General features: G+C 40.3%; 1 protein-coding gene across 1 annotated transcript in view; it reads right to left on the bottom strand.

Moving 5' to 3' along the window:
- The window catches only part of LOC116987736 (E3 ubiquitin-protein ligase rnf213-alpha-like), a 138,424-nt gene that overhangs the window by 389 nt on the left and 119,150 nt on the right, over nt 1-18,885 (bottom strand). The window contains exons 54-65 of the mRNA XM_033043967.1: nt 17,763-17,916; nt 16,347-16,512; nt 16,144-16,235; nt 14,357-14,605; nt 13,964-14,096; nt 13,783-13,866; nt 12,347-12,530; nt 9,186-9,387; nt 8,570-8,647; nt 6,059-6,256; nt 3,810-3,899; nt 1,047-1,225 (exon numbers count right to left, since the gene is read on the bottom strand). Coding sequence (XP_032899858.1) covers nt 1,047-1,225; nt 3,810-3,899; nt 6,059-6,256; nt 8,570-8,647; nt 9,186-9,387; nt 12,347-12,530; nt 13,783-13,866; nt 13,964-14,096; nt 14,357-14,605; nt 16,144-16,235; nt 16,347-16,512; nt 17,763-17,916 — 1,809 coding nt within the window. The remainder of the gene's footprint in view (nt 1-1,046; nt 1,226-3,809; nt 3,900-6,058; nt 6,257-8,569; nt 8,648-9,185; nt 9,388-12,346; nt 12,531-13,782; nt 13,867-13,963; nt 14,097-14,356; nt 14,606-16,143; nt 16,236-16,346; nt 16,513-17,762; nt 17,917-18,885) is intronic.

Consider the following 18,885-nt stretch of genomic DNA (forward strand, 5'->3'; position numbering starts at 1 on the left):
TTCCACTGATCTTTGAGGAAGAGAGTTCTGAAGATTCCTGATACTGAGAAAAAACTTGCCTCATCTGTATCACAGTCATGGAGTTAAAAAGCATAGAAACTGGCATTTTAGCCCAAATTGTGCACGCCGACCAAGTTGTCTAACTAAACTAGTCTCAGTTGCCTGTGCCTGGTCCATATCCCGCCAAACATTTCCTTTCATGTACCTGTCAAAGTATCTTTTAAATATTGTAATTGCAACCACCTCATTCCTTATATACACCACCCTCTGTGGAAGATGTTGCCCCTGGGATGACTTTTGAATCTTTCCCCTCTCACCTTAAAACTCTGCCCTCTCATTTTACACTGGCCGACACTAGGGGAAAATAAACTGTGGCCTTTCACTTTCTCCCTGTTCCACATGATTTAATAAACTTCTGTAGAGATCACCCCTTAGCCTCCTCATAGTCTCTGCCTCTGCCCTTAGCCTCCTCATAGTCTCATCCTGCCTCTCCTTATAACTTAAATCCTCCACTCTCGTTACATCAACAACTTTGGAGTTTCACCCCTCTATCGTTTCTCCACAACCTTCTAAGTTACCTCTTGACCATATATTTATTCATTTCTCTCTGGATGGCCACAACTAAACCTGCCCACCATATTTACCCTCAATGTATTCCAAGCTCAAACTACGATCTGCATTAAAAAAAACATTTGCTCATGTCATTGTTATTTCTCTTCTCATTTATTTGATATGTACCCACTGCAACTCCTCTTCATCAAGGGGAATTGCCCCATCATCTACTCTCGAGATGTCTATTAATGTTGCATGACCTTTCATTATCTGGCATATTATCATGGTCCAGGATGCTCCACAGGGTCAGTTAGGGATGGACAGTAAATGCTCGCTGAACCAGCGACACATCTGTCCATTGACCAAATACAAAGTGAGTGGATTGTAGGACTGTAGCAGAGAGGCAAGGCTGGGCATTAAAAAACGAACCTACTAAACAAGAGTTTGGCAGGATGTGGTTGTATGCGAGCGTGTCATATAACAAGTACTCTTACCTCCAAGTTGGGTTGAAAGAGTCTGGTGATTGAACGTTTTTACATTTCAGAGTCAGCAACTCGTGCAATTCCAGTATGAAAGTATCAACACTTGCTTGGACAAAGAAGGGGCGTAATTGTTTCTTTACTTCCTCACTGAGGTGCTCTTTATATTCATTTTTAATCCCTGAGAAAGGATCCTGGAAACATACACAAGGAAAAAAATGAAAAATATAGTTTACTTTTTCACTCTGTTCGCAGGAAAGATTTCTCCTTCTGAGAAAATCAACAGGCACCAACATTTAAATGTAGTCACCATGTAATATTTGAATAAACATGAATAACATTCATTTTCATAATATGTACTATAACATACATATTTACGTGCTAAATAATTAATAGCGCAAACAAACTCTGGCCCATGACTCTGTCACCAGTCAAATAATAAATTTACACCTTTTATGATTGATTACCTGCAGTAGAATGTCAGCAACCTGCAGCATGAAAGTCGGGGCATATTCTCTTCTCTCCTTAAAAGGAATTCCTATCTATCACACTATTGAGTAAGGAATTCCTATCTATCACATCATCTGAGTGAGAGGTTAGTGTTGCGGCAGCATTCAACCAGGGTGTTCTATCTATCTCCTGTATGCTGATGTAGAGATGTATCATTGTTCTTCCTTTCAAAGCATGCATAAAATGCATTGAGCTCATCCAGAAGTGATGTGTCATTGCCACTTATGCTACCCAGTTTCACCTTGTAGGAGGTGTAACCCCTACCACAGCCATCGAGCATCTGTCTGTACTCCAGCTTAGTCCAGAATAGTTATTTGCAACTGAACAAAAAATGTATCTCTCAATCGCGATAGAGTGGCACAGTGATAGAGTTGCTGCCTTCCAGTGCCAGAGACCCGGGTTCAATCCTGACTAAGGGTGCTGTCTTCACAGAGTTTGTACATTCTCCCTGTGACCGTGGGGGTTTTCTCCGTGAGCTGCGGTTTCCCCCCACATTCCAAAGACTTGTAGGTTAATTGGCTTCTATAAATTGTCCCTAGTGTGATGGTTAGAACGACTGTACAGGTGATCACTGGTCGGCGTGGGCTCAGCAGGACGAAGGGTTTGTTTACACACTTTATCTCTAAACTAAACTACCAATCCCAGTTGTGGAGACATTGGTATAGTTGTCTCGTTGTAAGACACTGATCTTTCTTTTTATTCTGGATTTTAAATCTTGTATTGTGTTTTTGTATGTAATTTATGATGCTCTTATAAGTAATTTACTAAGCTTTTATATGTATTTTATGGTGTTTTTATATGCAATGTATTTTATGTAATATCATCTCTTGTCTGGACCTCGAGTCTGAAATAAAGTTTAATAATAATAATAATAATAATAATAATAATAATAATGATAATAAACAAAGACTACAGAAACAAATTGATTTTGCAGTGACCAAATTGAATTCAAAAGATTGCATGGTCTACATGGTGTGAGCTGCTGTTTCTCAGACAGTAAATGCCACCAGTTCAAGGAGATCCTTGCTGTGCTGTTCATTAAGTTGGCTGAGTAGTTGATCTCAATGAAAAATTCTTACAGACAGAACAGGAAGTAACTAGCAGATTTCACAATTCATTTTTCATGATCTCACAATATGTGAAATAAGGATCAGGACATAAACGTTAGCTTAAAATGAAAAACACAAAATTATAAATATAAAATATTTAGCAAAATCTACTATGCTCTTGAGATATTTATTGGAGGAAATTACAGCCAGAATACGGTTTCCTCAGGCCAGTCATGCTGCAAGCAATAATTATGGCTTAGAATGCCATTAAAACTCACTTAGACTTTATGCAATGCAACATAATATTTTCGGTATATTTTGAAACAAGATAGAGAGTTGAGATTTAAATCAATTGACATAATCGCTGCAGAAAAACACCGTATAGAGAATCACTGTTAATAACTGTTACTTATTGTGCAGATGAAGCTGCTCCATAATCTATCAGTTTTATGACCATCATTATATTAATGTTGACTGCTTCACCCATAGTTTCAAGTGTGAACTCTGATTCACTATATAAGAGGAATAATTAAATATCTGCAGCCATTTAGAATTATGTAAATTCACTGACACATTTATCGATGAGCAGTGGAAATGCTCAGGAAGGCCCAAAGCATCCAGGAGTCCATTTAAAAAAAAGTCACTGAACCCTGAATCCATGCCATTTATCTACAGCAAGCACATCAGGAACCTGTCCAGCAGACTTCTAAAGTGTTGACCAACGCCTACTCCTTCTTTCTTCAAGAAGAATGTTGTTGGCAAAAATATAGAAAAACCATTCGCAAATTCCTGTTCAACTCTCAAACATGCCATTTACTAAGCAAAAAAAACTCAGCTGGTCAGGCAGCATCTCTGGAGGACATGGAAAGGCAATGTTTTGGATCCGGACCCTTCTTCCCAAAGCATCGTCTATCCACCACGTACTCCAGAGATGCTGCCTGGCCCATCGAGCTCCTCTAGCACTTTGTATTGTGCTCAAGATTACAACATCTGTAATTCCACGTGATCCCATTTCACTAGTTGCCAATTTTTCAATGCTAATGGGTAAAAATATTTGGACTTCCAATCCAGACCCTGATGGAAAATTAAGAAATATAGAATTTCAAGGAGGAAGTCATTCGCTGTTTTTTGAGGAACAGGAAAGGGTAATAAACGTGATGTATATAACACTAACCACACACACAAACTAGTAAACAAATTATTGCTGATGTATTCATACCCTATTCAAAATAAGTGAACATTCGGATTTTCTTGAAGAGAGGAGTTGCCAGAGTGCTTGGATGTGCTTCAACTTGCATCTTCTCAATGTCTAGAATAAAGTAACAGAAAAAACATAATGTTAAAAAATAATTATCCTTGGACATGACATGAAGGGCTGATGGTGCTTCATTTTGAAACACAAGCACATTGGATCTCACAAGAAGACAATTGATTCTCTCCTGCAATTATGCATTTTGTGAGGTGGTATTCTCAATTTTGTCACCAGGGAGGCCCATTATAGGTGAATCTGAGAGCAGAATTCATTCAGAAGTTCTATATGCGGCCATATAATATCATTGGTTCGGGTAGAGCACTTATTTATTAGTGCAGAGAATCACTTAACTCCAAAACCATACTTTGATATTAAAATATTTTTTTTAAAACAAATATCACACAGTCTGTGGAATTCTCTGCCTCAGAGGGCGGTGGAGGCAGGTTCTCTGGATGCTTTCAAGAGAGAGCTAGATAGGGCTCTTAAAGATAGCGGAGTCAAGGGATATGGGAAGTAGGCAGGAACGGGGTACTGATTGGGAATGATCAGCCATGATCACATTGAATTGCGGTGCTGGCTCGAAGGGCCTACTCCTGCACCTATTGTCTATTGTCAATTGCTATTGAAATCTTAAACTGTCTACTTAATGTAGAAAATTCTTACTAAAAAATTTCGACACCATTGACTTTGATTTTCAAATAGAAGGTAGACAAAAATGCTGGAGAAACTCAGCGTGTGAGGCAGCATCTATGGAGCGAAGGAATAGGTGACGTTTCGGGTCGAGACCCTTCTTTTGACTGTTGTGGGGACGGGGTGGGGGGGGGAGAAGAAAGGAAGAGGCAGAGACAGTGGGCTGTGGGAGAGCTAGCAAGGGGAGGGGAAAGAGGGAGAAAGCAAGGACTACTTGAAATTGGAGAAGTCAATGTTCATACCACTGGGGTGTAAACTACCCAAGCGAAATACGAGGTGCTGCTCCTCAAATTTGTGGTGGGACTCACTCTGGCCATGGAGGATGCCCAGGACAGAAAGTTCGGATTCAGAATGGGAGGGGGAGTTGAAGCTGAGCCACCGGGAGATCAGGTTGGTTAATACGAACTGTGCGGAGGTGTTTGGCAAAGCGATCGCCAAACCTGCGCTTGGTCTCACCGATGTAGAGCAGTTGACACCTAGAGCAGCAGATGCAATAGAAGAGGTTGCAGGCGGTGCAGGTGAACCTCTGCCTCACCTAGAAAGGCTGCTTAGGTCCTTGGATGGAGTCAAGGGGGGAGGTAAAGCGACAAGTGTAGCATTTCCTGTGGTTGCAACGGAAAGTACCAGGGGAGGGGATGGTTTGGGTGAAAAGGGACGAATTGACGAGGGAGTTACGGAGGGAGCGATCTCTGCTGAAAGCCGAAAGGGGAGGAGATGGGAAGATGTGGCCAGTGGTGGGATCCCGTTGGAGGTGGCAAAAGTATTTTCAAATAGGAATCTTTTTAGAAATCACAGCGGCACATATCATTGTTAGATCTAATAAAGATGGGCTTTAACATTTTGAAATGTAGGACCTTATCATTCATCAATTTGATACACCATTACTATTTTGTGGCCAAACACAGAAGACAATCACTCTGTGTTAATATCCCAGGCCAGAAATTAGATGAATAACCAGTTAGTCATTTTTTGCTGTTGTTGGATGAATATATCAACACCAGATAGACTCAGTCAAAGAGTTTATACAGCCGGAAACAGTCTAATTTGCTTGCATTTAGCCCATATCCCTCTAAACCTTTCCGATTAAATGCATTGAATCTTAAAATTTAACCAGATCATCTGAACAGACAGGAAGCATGTTGTTGTCAACATCTGCACTATTTTGTCATGGAATCTATAGAAACTGTTTATTGTTGATCAAAAAAGCCTTAACACAAAACCCTACTGGTCCCTTGTACTTGACCTGTATGTGTAAATTGTGTACTTGTCTCATAGAGCAGAGCTTGGATCTATAGGCTCTGGCTCAAAAGAGTTCTATCAATGGAGACAAGTTGACAATTCATCAGACAACACTAAGAATCTATATGAATAGATGGACTTTTATACACATCATTTTCATCATGATCCTTTATTTGCAAGGTAAATATATGAGAATAATTTACAATGTTTTAAAATATATATATGTACACAAAAATACTAGATTAATGCTGCAATTTGTAATGCAAATAGGATAAATATATACTCACTTCCATTACATGAGGTGAGGTCTGAGCTTCCATTTGCAATACATCCTTCAAGTAAACATCCAGTTTTAGATCAGGGTCTCCTCCTGACATGGCCAAAATTCCTGAAGTGACTTCCACAGCAGTGAATGCTTCGCATACTTCACTGTATGACTGAAGTTCACCACTTATGACATTAATAACAGAGATTGGCAGTGATTCCTGAGAGGAAAAGCATTAGCAAGTATGAGTTGAAAATGATGACCGACTTGTAGAACATTGCAAAGGGTTAAATGCTTGGTATTATTGTCAGATGTGCAGAGGTACAGTGAAAATTGTTCAAAAGGGAACTGCAGATGCTGGAATATCGAAGGTACACAAAAATGCTGGGGAAACTCAGCGGGTGCAGCAGCATCTATGGAGCGAAGGAAATAGGCGACGTTTCGGGCCGAAACCCTTCTTCAGACCCTTCTACAGTGAAAATTTCTGCTTTGTGTGCTATCCATGCTATCAAATCACACACAAGTACAACAGATCATGTAAAGAGAAAAATCAACAGAATGTAGAATATAGTGTTACAGCTACGGAGAAAGTGTAGATTTAAGAATCGTGCAAGGGAAGCAACAATTGGGAGTTCGGATTACGCCCTTAGCTTACAGGAGTGTCGATAAAATAAATAGGAGGGGTAGGCTGGTTTGAAAGATGTACTGGCTGTATCTGCAACCCTTGTAATTTGATGCAGAGCTGTTGTCAAACCAAATGCTTTCCATGGTGCATCTATAGAAATTGGTAAGAGTCATTAGAGGTGCACCAAATTTCCTTCGTCTTCTGAGGAAATAGAGCTTTCTTGGCCGTAGCATATATGGTTGGACAAGGACAAATTATTGGTGATTGGATTGGATTCAATTCAATGGTTTAGCCTGCAGTCATAACATAGAATAAATAGCAAACACTCAACAGTTTAAAGTCCCAAAGTCATTGTCTCTTCCCTCCTTGGTCTCCCTCTACGCTGAGGCAATCCAAGCCTCCGATGTTGTGGCCCCGCCGGGTGATGGTAAGTAAGTCCCACAGCTGAATCCGTGCTCCGCAAACCGGCCGGTTCAAACTCCGCGGCCCGGGGCGGTTGAAGCTGCCGAAGCTGCCGCCCTCCAGTCCAGCAGACGAAGCTGTAGTTGCGGGAGCTCCGGAAAAACAGGTCACCACCTGTGACCTGCGAGCTCCCGATGATGTCGTCCACTGGCCCGCGGCCGAGCCTCCAAAGTCGGAAGTTGGGTCGCCCCGCAACCACAGCCCCGAAGTCGGCCAGCCTCGCGTTGGTAAGTCCTGGCTCTGCCTCCGCAGCCTCGAGGTCGGTCGCAGTTGGAGGCCGCCAGCTCCGCGATAGGCCTCAGCGCAGACGGACACGGAAGGAAAGGTCACATCCCCCCCCGAAGGAAGAGTCAAAAAACATACCACACCCACCCCCCACACATACACAAATAAATAAACCGAAATAAACTGCAACAACGGGACAAAAGAAAACAAAAAACAGAAAAGACAAACGGACTGCAGGCGAGACGCAGCTGCAAGGCAGCGCCGCCACTTCCGGATACACCAAGGAACTGTTAGCAATTGAATTATTCCTCTGCACCTTTTTTTTGGGAGGGGATAGAATGTGGTTCCAGTGTGTTGAAGGATTATTTAATCTAGTTTTCATTGATGTTCATTTCTGTCATGACCTCCAGTTCTTTTCCAACTTATTTCTTCCCTTTCGCCTTGCATCATCATCCACATTGTCATATAGTAACCTGTTCTTTCCTCCCTCAGACCATCTTCCCTGGGCTCTGTTCGCTGACGACACCACTGTTGTGGGATGTATCACTGATGGGGACGAGTCAGAGTATAGAAGTGAGATCGACCGATTGACCAAATGGTGCAGTTTATATCAACGAGTCGATGGTGGAAAGGGTCAAGAACTTCAAATTCCTGGGCTACATATTTCCGAAGATCTCTCTTGGTCCCAGACCACTGATGCAATCATAAAGAAAGCACATCAGCGCCTCTACTTCCTGAGAAGATTACAGAGTCGGTATGTCAAGTCGAACTTCTACAGGCGCACAGTAGAGAGCATGCTGACCGGTTGCATCGTGGCTTGGTACAGCAACCTGAACATCCAGGAGCGGAAAAAGCTGCAAAAAGTTGTAAACACTGCCCAGTCCATCATCGGCTCTGACCTCCCTACCATTATATATAATAAATATTCTATGGTATATGGACACACTGATCTAATCTGTATTTATGCCCACAATATTCTGTTGTGCTGCAGCAAGCAAGAGTTTAATTGTCCTATCTGGGACACATGACAATAAACTTTCTTGACTCTTGACATGACTCTTGGATTTGTATTTGCGTGTTAACATATTTCTTTCATTTTGAAGCAAATTAAATGGCCTGAAATTTTAATTTCTCCAGCAGAATGAATGCAGTCTTTTCTACGTGTATTAATATGCAAAATTTACATAAACATACAGTATTTAAAAGATCAAACTAAAATACCTGAGGAATTCTGTTTTGGATATCATGAAAGATAATTCCATAATTTCTGTCTTGTCTGTAAATCAGCGTAGGTATTCCCTGAAAAATGTGGGGAAAAAAAAACAGGTGACCATTTAGAGCACCGCACTGACATCCTTCACAAGTTCTATTATTATGTTTTGCTTGAGCAGCTTACAATCCAGCAGTATTAATATTGATTTATCTAACTTCGTAACCCTTGCTTTCCCTCTCTCCCCCACCCTCGTTCTCTGACCAGTTTTACTGTCCTCCTGATCCATTTTACTGTTTGTATGCCTCATTGTCACCTTCCCCTCAGCCAACAACGAAGCATTCTTCATTTCCTTGACCATCCTCTGCTTTGATCTGTCATTTTCACGTCTTACCCTTCCATATCTCTAGTTTCCCCTCTCCCCTGACTATCAGTCGGAAGAAATATCTCGACCCGAAACATCATTCATTCCTTCTCTCCAGAGTGGTTGCATGTCCCGCTGAATTATTCCAGCATTTTGTGTCCATCTTCCATTATTATGGTCCTTTTTTTCCACAGTTGGTGATAGTTTGTGCAGATTTATTTACAAAACTAAATAAGGAACCACTCTCATTAATGGCGACTTACCTTTAAACTAATAAGTGGTTTTCCTTTTAAGAATCTGTTGGTCAATTGCTGTTCAATTCTCTTGAAGTCATACTCGATCACAATTTCGCTTCCTTTTTCCATTGTATATTGACAGTTGGACAAGAGGAGAGGAATTATGTCCTTTCCAACCTCATATCTGATTACGTGCAAGTCGGATACATCCTGTGGACTGATTGAGTATCTATAAAGGCCACAAAATTTGAACTTTTATTCAAGGCACAGCAGATTGAAAAAAAAACATTTTTTTTTGTTTGACATGGTTATAGGCCATTCTCACGTTACGAGCTGACACAAGAGGTAACCCGAGTTAAACCTTGTGGTAATAATGTACGATTAACGTACGGCATTCTTGGACGCAACGTAGTGCATCATGGCGCTAACGGCAGGTTCTCGTGTTATTTGTCTACTCTTGCAAAAAATCAAACATGTTTGAAATTTTCCACGAGTCAATTTTACTCTTGTGGTTAATAATTAAAACATTTTAACTCGATTTAAGAACGTAGTGGCCCGTGCGTTTACCTTAGTGTATCGTGAGTCTACCGTGGGAACTCTTTAACTCAGCGGGCAGGCAGCAGCAGATTGTCGCTCCCTTCAGTTTCCCAGCGACAGTCACCTGCCACGTGAGAGAGATCATGCACTGTTGTAGGTCTCCTTTGCACGTCGGTGTTTCTGTCTTTCTCCACTCATTGTTGGCCCCATCTGTCACCACCCCCACCTACACCCCTCTGCTTCCCGGCCATGTGTGTGACACCTTCCCTCCCCTCTCCGGCTCCCCGCCCATTGCACCGGCGCGGGGGCTTTGCACTGTCTTCACGTCGGCGATGCCAGCAGGTCCGTGCCAGTCACCGGAGACGTCAGGACCAATGGGACATCAACCCCCAGGCCTACCAGGCCCACTGCAAGCACGGAGAACCCAGAGACCCACAGCCAACAGCAACTCCAGCCCAGCCCCGCTCCAACTCCAGAGGAACCCGGGTTGCGGATGAGGGTGCGCAGCTCGGGCTGTGGGCGAACTGCCACTTGTCGCCGTAGCGGCCCATCGGGGAGTGGGTTCCTGTTGGTCCTGACGTCTCCGGCCACCCCCCTGTACAGGAGCTGAGACTGGGAACTGTACCGCCCTTGCAGGTGAGCAGGAGAGTGTGGTTGTTTGCAGTTGCAGAGGGAGGGGGCAAGGGCGGTACAGTTTCCAGTCTCAGCTCCTGTCCAGGGGGGTGGCCAGAGACGTCAGGACCAACGGGACACCGACCCCCAGGCCCACTGCAATAACGGAGATCCCAGAGACCCACAGCCAGCAGCAACTCCAGCCCAGCCCCGCTCCAACTTCAGAGGAACACGCTCCCCGTAGGGGCAGAAGCTGATGGTGTGCAAGGTACGTCTTGTTCTTGGGGTGGCGGATGAGGGGGCGCAGCTCGTGCTGTGGACGAACTGCCACTTGTCGCCATAGCGGCCCATCAGGGAGCGTATTCCTCTGGAGTTGGAGGGGGAGGGGGGTATTGTGCTGTTTGATCGCCCCCTGCTATCCCAGGGACAGGGAGACACAGCGGCTTTTGAGATTGTTGGGCAATCACTTCCAAAGTTCTGCCCACACAGTCAGTACACCTCTCCTACACTTGTCTCCCGCACTAAGATCACCCCGCAGAGAATGATCCCAGCCTAACCCAAGAGCCATGTCACCCCAGACACAATTAATGACGCCCCCCCAACCTCTCTCCATCTCAACTCACGCCTGAGCACCAAAGCAACTCAGGAGGCGAACCTTGAGCTCCGTCTACAACAATCTGATGTGCACATCCGTCCACATTCAAAGATTTAATCTCCCGTCTCCCCGCAGTGTGTAGACATGGCAGTAAATTCAATTATAACATATCAAACCTGTGTGTTTCAAACAAATCATAAGTATAACTGCTCTGGCACTGGATGGTGCACATTTTCCCTTTGTAGGTCACATCAATAGATGCGGCCGCTCTGAATTATATCTTTAAAACAAAGCCACAGGATGGAGAGATCTTCTTTAACACTGTTGCTTATTAAAACATAACACTGTTGCTTATTAAAACAAAACTTCAATCAGGATTGGCTCAAGAGTAACTCGGGAGATGAAGTGGGAACATCGCAGAAATGACAAGTAAACGGGAAACTGCCGTCTACCCGTGGGAACTCGGTTAAACTCTTGATCTTTCACTTGTTATATCGTGCTCAACCACGACCTCTTCACTCGGGTTACCTCTTGCGTCAGCTCGTAACGTGAGAATGGCCTATTACATCTTGACAATATATCTTGACAAGAGACAACAGAATTCACTTGGACACAAGGAACTGCAAATGCTGGTTTACAAAAAAAGGACACAAGGTGCTGGAGTAACTCATCGGGTCAGGCAGCATCTCAGGAAGACATGGATAAGGAGAAGGGTCACGACCCAAAATGCTGCCTATCCATGCCTTCCAGAGATGCTGCCTAACCCACTGAGTTTGTCCAGCACTTTGCGTCCTATTTTTGTAAACCAGCATCCGCTATTCCTTGTGTCTTAGTGAATTCCGTTAATTGTAAATTAACTTTACAATTACGTTGAATTTTAAATCACAAGCCACAATATAGTTACATTTTGTACAGCTTGTATCATTGCAAGCTCCCATGGCATTCAAAATGCCAGCAATTAATTCCAAATTGAAAATTATCCTATCTCTTCTATAATGCTAAGATTAAATCTATACAAGAATGTTCTTCCTCTTCAGAAAGACTGACAAAAGCTCAGAGTGATTTTAAACTGTTAAGAATTTCTCTCCACAATATACATAGATTGACCCGAGTAGTTTCAACATTTTTTGTTTTTTATTTCAGCTTTCTAATACGTCAGTTATTTTAACACTAGTATTAATTTGAATGATCTGAACATGCTTGAAATTAATAAGTCCTGACAAAGTGCCCTTAAATAAAAAGCTATCAAGATGTCAACTAATTCCTTTTCTCTCCATTTGGTTCATGATTTTCTATGTTCATTGCCTTATGCCAAATTAGAAGAATGAACATTTTTGATTTTACATTGTTGAATGGTAACACAGGTATTAACCAAAAAAAAATTGAGTGATAGGATAATAAAGAGTTCAAAATAGAGCATCAATGCATGTAACAACAAACTCACGGAGTAGATTCAATAGTATACTTCTCCACTGTATATACAAAGTCATTCTGAAGAGCTATGAGGTAGCTAACTAGCGCAGTAGAGCACAAGCCAAGACCTTGGCGTCGAGGGAGCAGAACCTCAAGTTGGCAGTTTTGCATGTCCAAATCCGAAGCACCAAACTCTTCTGGAATCTTAAATTCACCTGTAATTTATGATTTGCAACAAAGTAAACCCGTTGCCATTAAAACTGAAAATAGTCAAAACGTGTTTTGTGTTATTTACTTGCCAGTCGCAATGTCATTCTAATGTTCATTCTAATTACCTCAGGCACCAACCTGTTTAATTTGTATATCTACTTATAGATTCTGCTTCTCCTTGGTATGGTGCCTCACAAATAACACACAAAATGTAAGCCAATTCTTCCCTTGGCTTTGTAAGCTCTCAATAAGACTCCAAAGAGATTAGAATCAATTCTGGCTTTATGGATAGCAATTCTGCCTGAGTCAGAGTGCATCAACTCAAATTTTAGTGGTACTTAGAACACAAAATCATATCTGATGTTTTAATTCAATGTTGAGGAAGTGCTGCACCATTAGAAATATCATATACAAGTCTGGGAAGTTAAATCAAGACCTTCTGTATGCTTGCAGATGGCTGGAATTAGATCTCATAAATTGAAGGTCAAACAATTGCCATATCTAGTATTTGTTCCTTAAATAATATCAGCACACAGTCAAAACACAAATGTGGCAGTTGTTATCATATCAAGCTGTTTGAGAGGCTGTTACTGTGCACAAATTGCTCATTAATTTCCCTGTGGGGAATTCAGCCTGGGGAAAAAAAAGTCTCAAACTCAATAGACAATAGACATCTCATTTCTATTCTTTTGTTTCCTCCCCATTACATGTTCCAGTTTAGGAATATCCATCAAACATTTAGGTCAGTAAGTCCAAACAGATAAATCAACGTCAGAAATCTAAGTTCGAGGTGTATTGAACTTTTAAAAGTGTTTCGAGCAATAGTGCTAGGGTTCAGGGGCAAGACATGACCTAAGAACCAGTTTTGATCTTTGAGATTATTAGAAATATCTTATTAATAGTTAGAAATGAGTTCTACAATATCATCGCATTCAAGATGAATGGTCTTGATTAAGAAGGAATATGTCACAAATGTTGCTCTGTTTGGGCAATAGCAGATCCTGTTTTTCCATAGCCCTTGCAAATGTGGAAATCTGTAAGATACTGTCACTCATTTGCCAATGCACTCAGCATGGCGGTGGGAACTTGGGAAATTGCCCTTGTTATAGTTTGGTATGTAAATCTTGGTCTTACCTGTATAGGATTACTTACTTCCCAATGGAGAATTTAGCAATTATGTAATATATCTGGTGGTACAAGAAATTTAAAAAAACCATGTTGGATTAGGTTTTGAAGTTAATAACAAGTAATGCTTACCATTAGTAATGAGGAACGTTCGAAGTTGGTTCCACACAGAGATAAAGCATGAGATTCGGGATGTAAATGTACTCCTTACTGGTTCTAAAGAAATCAAAACAAAAGTGGGATTAACATCAATTGCTTCTCCCACCCAAAAAAAAAAAACCGAATCTGATCCCATGCTGTAAAAGGTAATTACCAGAGCTGATGGTTTGAAGAAAATCAGAAGCGGATTGCTTCGGTACCTCTGTTGTATTCTGAAATAGTTTTGTCAAGTCATTCTGAAGCGCCAGTAATTCTGGCAGGTACTTCACCAACCTTAACTGTACTTCCTACATATCAGGAGATCATTGAGAGTTTATTGAAATATTACAGAAGACCATCACATTATAACTTGCATCACCAAGTTAGAGTTCAGTCTTTTTACATGCAAGAAATAGAGAGAGGGGGAGCAAACGGGAGAGGGGAGAGGGCGAGAGGGATGGTGAGGGTGAAGGTAGGACGAGTGAGGTGAGAGAGATGTGAAGCTACTATCTCTTTACATACAATAAACAATATTTCACCGGAATATAGATCATAAAACAAATCATACCTTTTGTAGAAATGTCTGTAGGATGGGCACATTTTCTTTCTCTTCCCTATTCTCCATCATATGTCTCAAATGTTCAGGAGAAATTCTCTTTCTACAAGCCCATATAGCAGAGCAATGCAAGGCATCCCCTTTAGGTAATGTAAGGAATGTTTGGGGGTCACTGTACACAATTTTGACAATAAAATCGGAACCACTTCTTTTATCTTGACTTATCTGGCTGTTAATATCCACAAGTTTCCTGTCCAGATTCTGTTAAAACAAATGTTCACAAGTAAATTGATGCTACTGTAATTAAACTAATCACACTTCAAAAGTACATGTATGCAAATTTCCATGTAATGTTTAAAAAAATATTTCCAATAATAGACCAAAATCAAAATAGAACAAAAGGAATGTTCAGTTGGTTTCTTTCATGTTTTCAGGAATTCTAACATGCTTTATAGCCAATAGAACTTTGAATGTAGAAAAGTACACCACTGAACAGACGCTTTGACTCACAATGTGTGTTTCAGGCACCCAACACCCTCTGTATAAAAATGTTTCCCTGCACATCTCTCAAGTTTTGCTCCTTTTAAAGTTATATCCTCTAGTCTCTGACATTTCCATCCTGGGAAAAGGGTTCTGAGAGTCTACCCAATCTATGCCCTTCATAATTCTATATACTTATATTAAGTTTCCTATCAACCTCTTGCTTTCTAGAGAAAATACTAGAAGTTTGTCTAACCTCTCCTTGCTAATGCCCCCAATGCAGGCAGCATTCTGGTAATACTCTACTGCATCAATGAGTTGCTTTGAAATAGTGTCATGCTTATTTTCTTACATGACTCCTTCATCGTTCTTACATTAAGGTAAATTTTCAAAATATATGCAGATAAAATGTTGATTATTGTTGAGGAAAAAAAAAGAAAGATTACTAGAAACAGACATTTTTGAAAAATTAAAATGCTTTATTTTGCTTGCATGGGAAATCCATTAATATTAATTTAATTGACATTTTTAAGAGGAACCCCTGTTAAATCTATTTTTCAAGATCCAAACAAAAATATATTTCCTGTGTTGTTCCTGAGCAATAAGCTTAAAATTCCATTTGATCTTGTGTGTCACTTCATCACCACAGCATTATCTTAATTTGTTATTACCAATGCTCTGAAAGCACCACCAGTATTAAACTGAACTGGCATATTTGCATGTGCAAGCAGAATCTATATATTTTTAAACAAGAAAGAGACACAAACAAATGCAGATGCACAGTGTACTGGAGTAACTCAGCGGGTCAGGCAGCATCTTTGGAGGATGTGGATAGATGATGTTTCGGGTTGGACCCTTCTTCAGACTGATTGTAGTAGGGGGGAGGAAGCTGGAAAAGAGGAGGGTGGGACAAAGCCCAGCAAGTTGGTGCAGGTGAGAGGTGCTTGATTGGCAGACGGGTGCATAAAGACTAGAGATGAAAAGGGGCAAAAGGGTGTCAGATAAGGAGAGAAGAGGAGTGAGATGTAAAGACAGAGGGAGGGAAGAGCCTGATTCCATGGCATACTCCATCAATAAAAGTGATTATATGCTGGGGTTTTTTATCTGAAGTTTGAAATCAACAAATGAAGGTGAATAACTACTTGAATTTGCTCTTTTTAAGATCTACTGCTGAGCAGAGGATTTGCAAATTCAGGTTAGTCAGAATTCTAAAATATAGTTGCATCACTTAATTTAAAAACATGTATGGTGTATTCTTCCAGGGGCATGTATTTTAAATATTACTTTATTAAATAAAACAGAAATAAATTAGATCTCACCTCCACTGCAGGAGTTATCACCTCTTTTGAAATAGAGCTCTCCCAATTTTTCCTTTGTGCCTTGGTGGACAGGTTTCCTGGTAATGTAGGGACTAGAAATATAATATTTTAAAAAGTAGATAGATAATTTTAGTGACAGAAATAAAAATACATTAAATACTTGTGAACTTATTTTGCTCCTTTATTTAAACACAGATACTTACGCTTCTTTTGATGAATGAGTTGGCGGAGAAAGAGATGAACAACTATTGCCGTTTCATCGATAGTCTTTGCCAGTGAATTCCTGAGCTGTTCTATGTCTTTTTTGATATGACGCCAGAGAAAGTCCCTTGGATTTTGAACTTGTGGTTTTATAATTTGTTCTATTGACTGTGGAAAAAAATGTAGAACAAAAAAAATTTTAAAGATAATTTATATATTGAGGTAATTTTGCGATTTGAGTGCAAGCTAAGGATGTACAATATTTTAAAACATTTGCAATCTAGTCACATTTGTGGACAAGTTGGTATTGTGCCATATTAAAAGAAAATCCCAAACTAACTGTGCAAAATAGTCACTCTTTTTTGAGACATGGGTATTTATATCTAAAAATTCTATGATAACTCGAGTACGATACCAGATCCAGTATATTAGCCTGATTTAGTTCATTATTCTTGTATACACACTTCATTTTCATCTTTATTCTGATTAGTCCTTCATTAGTCCTGCTGACTATATTTTATATCCATGGATGACATAATTGACAAAAATCATGATTTTTTTCCAGTTCACTGCAAAGTGGAATAACTTGCAATATCCATTATATGGTTAAACATGATATTACCTCAGGCTCAATTTTATCTACTGTTAGGTTTGTCATGGAACCAAGCAGCAATTCTAAGGGACCACAAATATGGTACAGTTTCTCTTCTGGTCACAATTTATGTGTAAAATGTTTGATGAGAGGGTAGAAGGTACATAATGACATTTATATATATTCATTAATGCATCCTGATGTCAAACATAGAAGTTCTTGCAATCTTTCAATGCTGAAACAACTTACTCTTAGTTTTAATCAGATTTTACAATCAAAATATCCAGCACCATTAATTGGAAAATCTACTTGCAAATATTTAATTAAAGACGACTGAAATATCAACCAGGAAACTTGAATCATCTCACACTCCTAAATCAACTTTTCTAAGGCTAGCAAAGCTATAGATCTCCTGACAGTGCCAGATATTACTCCCCTTTATAACATTTGTAGGCATTTATTAAAATAGTCACCAATTTCTGATTTACTTCAACGCCTCTAAGTTTGTTCGATTTGTTGTCAACATGAGGTTTATTATTGTCATGTGTATTCTCACGTGCCATAGTGAAAAGCTTTGTTTTGCATGCTACCCAATTAAATCAGATAATACTATACACAAACACAATCAAGCCAAGCTCAAGTAAAATGGGTAGAGAAAAAAATATCCAGAGTACAGAATATACAACTGTTTGAGCAGGGTTTTTCAAAAACTGTCACTCCAGTGTCTATACAAAATACTAACAATTCAAACTAGATTTTGTCTAGAAACATATGCATTTAACTGATATGCATGATTACTAATACCAAATCCTTATAAATTAAATACCTTGACATCCTCCATAGTTCCTATAAACATAGCCACATGTGTCATCAGACGCACAAGTAAAAATGACACCAAGGACATTTGTCTGTCAGGAGCAACGATTGTTTCTCTTTTCCTGGGATCACCTAAGATGTGTCCCGTTTGTGTTTTGTCCATCCTAAATACCAGATAAATTGGCTTTAATTAATCCTTCATAAAGATTAGAAATGTTTAAGTCATGTTAGATTGGATAAAGTGCAGTCATATATCATTTAAATGAACAAATCCCATTGTCAGCTGATCCAAAGAGCTGGAATCAGCAACTCCTTATCACCACTGGCTTAGAATCCCCAAATCTGGCATCCATACCTAAAATGATGTGTGTCAACAAGTTAGTTGAAGGAAAGTTTTTGACTGATAAAATTACTTTGTATCAATTGGGAAAATAATCAGTCTACCTTTTCTTTAAAAAAAAACTATTTATGAAATGTATTCATCATTGGAAGACTAGCATTTATTGCCAATTCTAAATTGTCTTTCACAAGGTTTGATCAAGTGCATTTCTGAACTGTTATAATCATTGAAGTGAATATAATCCTACAGTACTGTTGTTTTGATTCTTCCAACATATAGATCATGTGAAGCATGATAGCATGGAAACAGGTTCTTCAGCACGACCTGTCCATACGGATCAACATGCCCCATCTTAAGCTGGTCCCATTTATGAACAGATCTCACTAAAACTTTTATATCCATATACCTGTCCTTTGTCATTGTACCTGCCTCAGCTACTTTTTCTGGCAGTTCATTCCATATACCCACAACCCTCGTATGAAAACATTGCCCTCAGGTTTATTATAAACCTTCCCCTTTCGCCTGAAACCTATGCCCTCCACATTTCCCGACCCTGGTAAAAAGACTGTGCATTTAACTTAGTTATCTTTCTCATGATTTTATACACATTTGTAACACCACGCCACAGCCTCATACCCTCCAAAGAATAAAGTCCGAGCCTGTCAAACCTCTCCCAGAGCTAAGGCACGAGTCCTAGCAACATCCTTATAAATCTTTTCTACCGTTTACAGCGAAGGTCCACCCCTTAAACTACGGCTATCACAGTTATATTCATTTATTATATTTCTGGACG

This window comes from Amblyraja radiata, chromosome 26 (assembly GCF_010909765.2).
Source record: "Amblyraja radiata isolate CabotCenter1 chromosome 26, sAmbRad1.1.pri, whole genome shotgun sequence".
Classification (NCBI taxonomy): Eukaryota; Metazoa; Chordata; class Chondrichthyes; order Rajiformes; family Rajidae; genus Amblyraja; species Amblyraja radiata.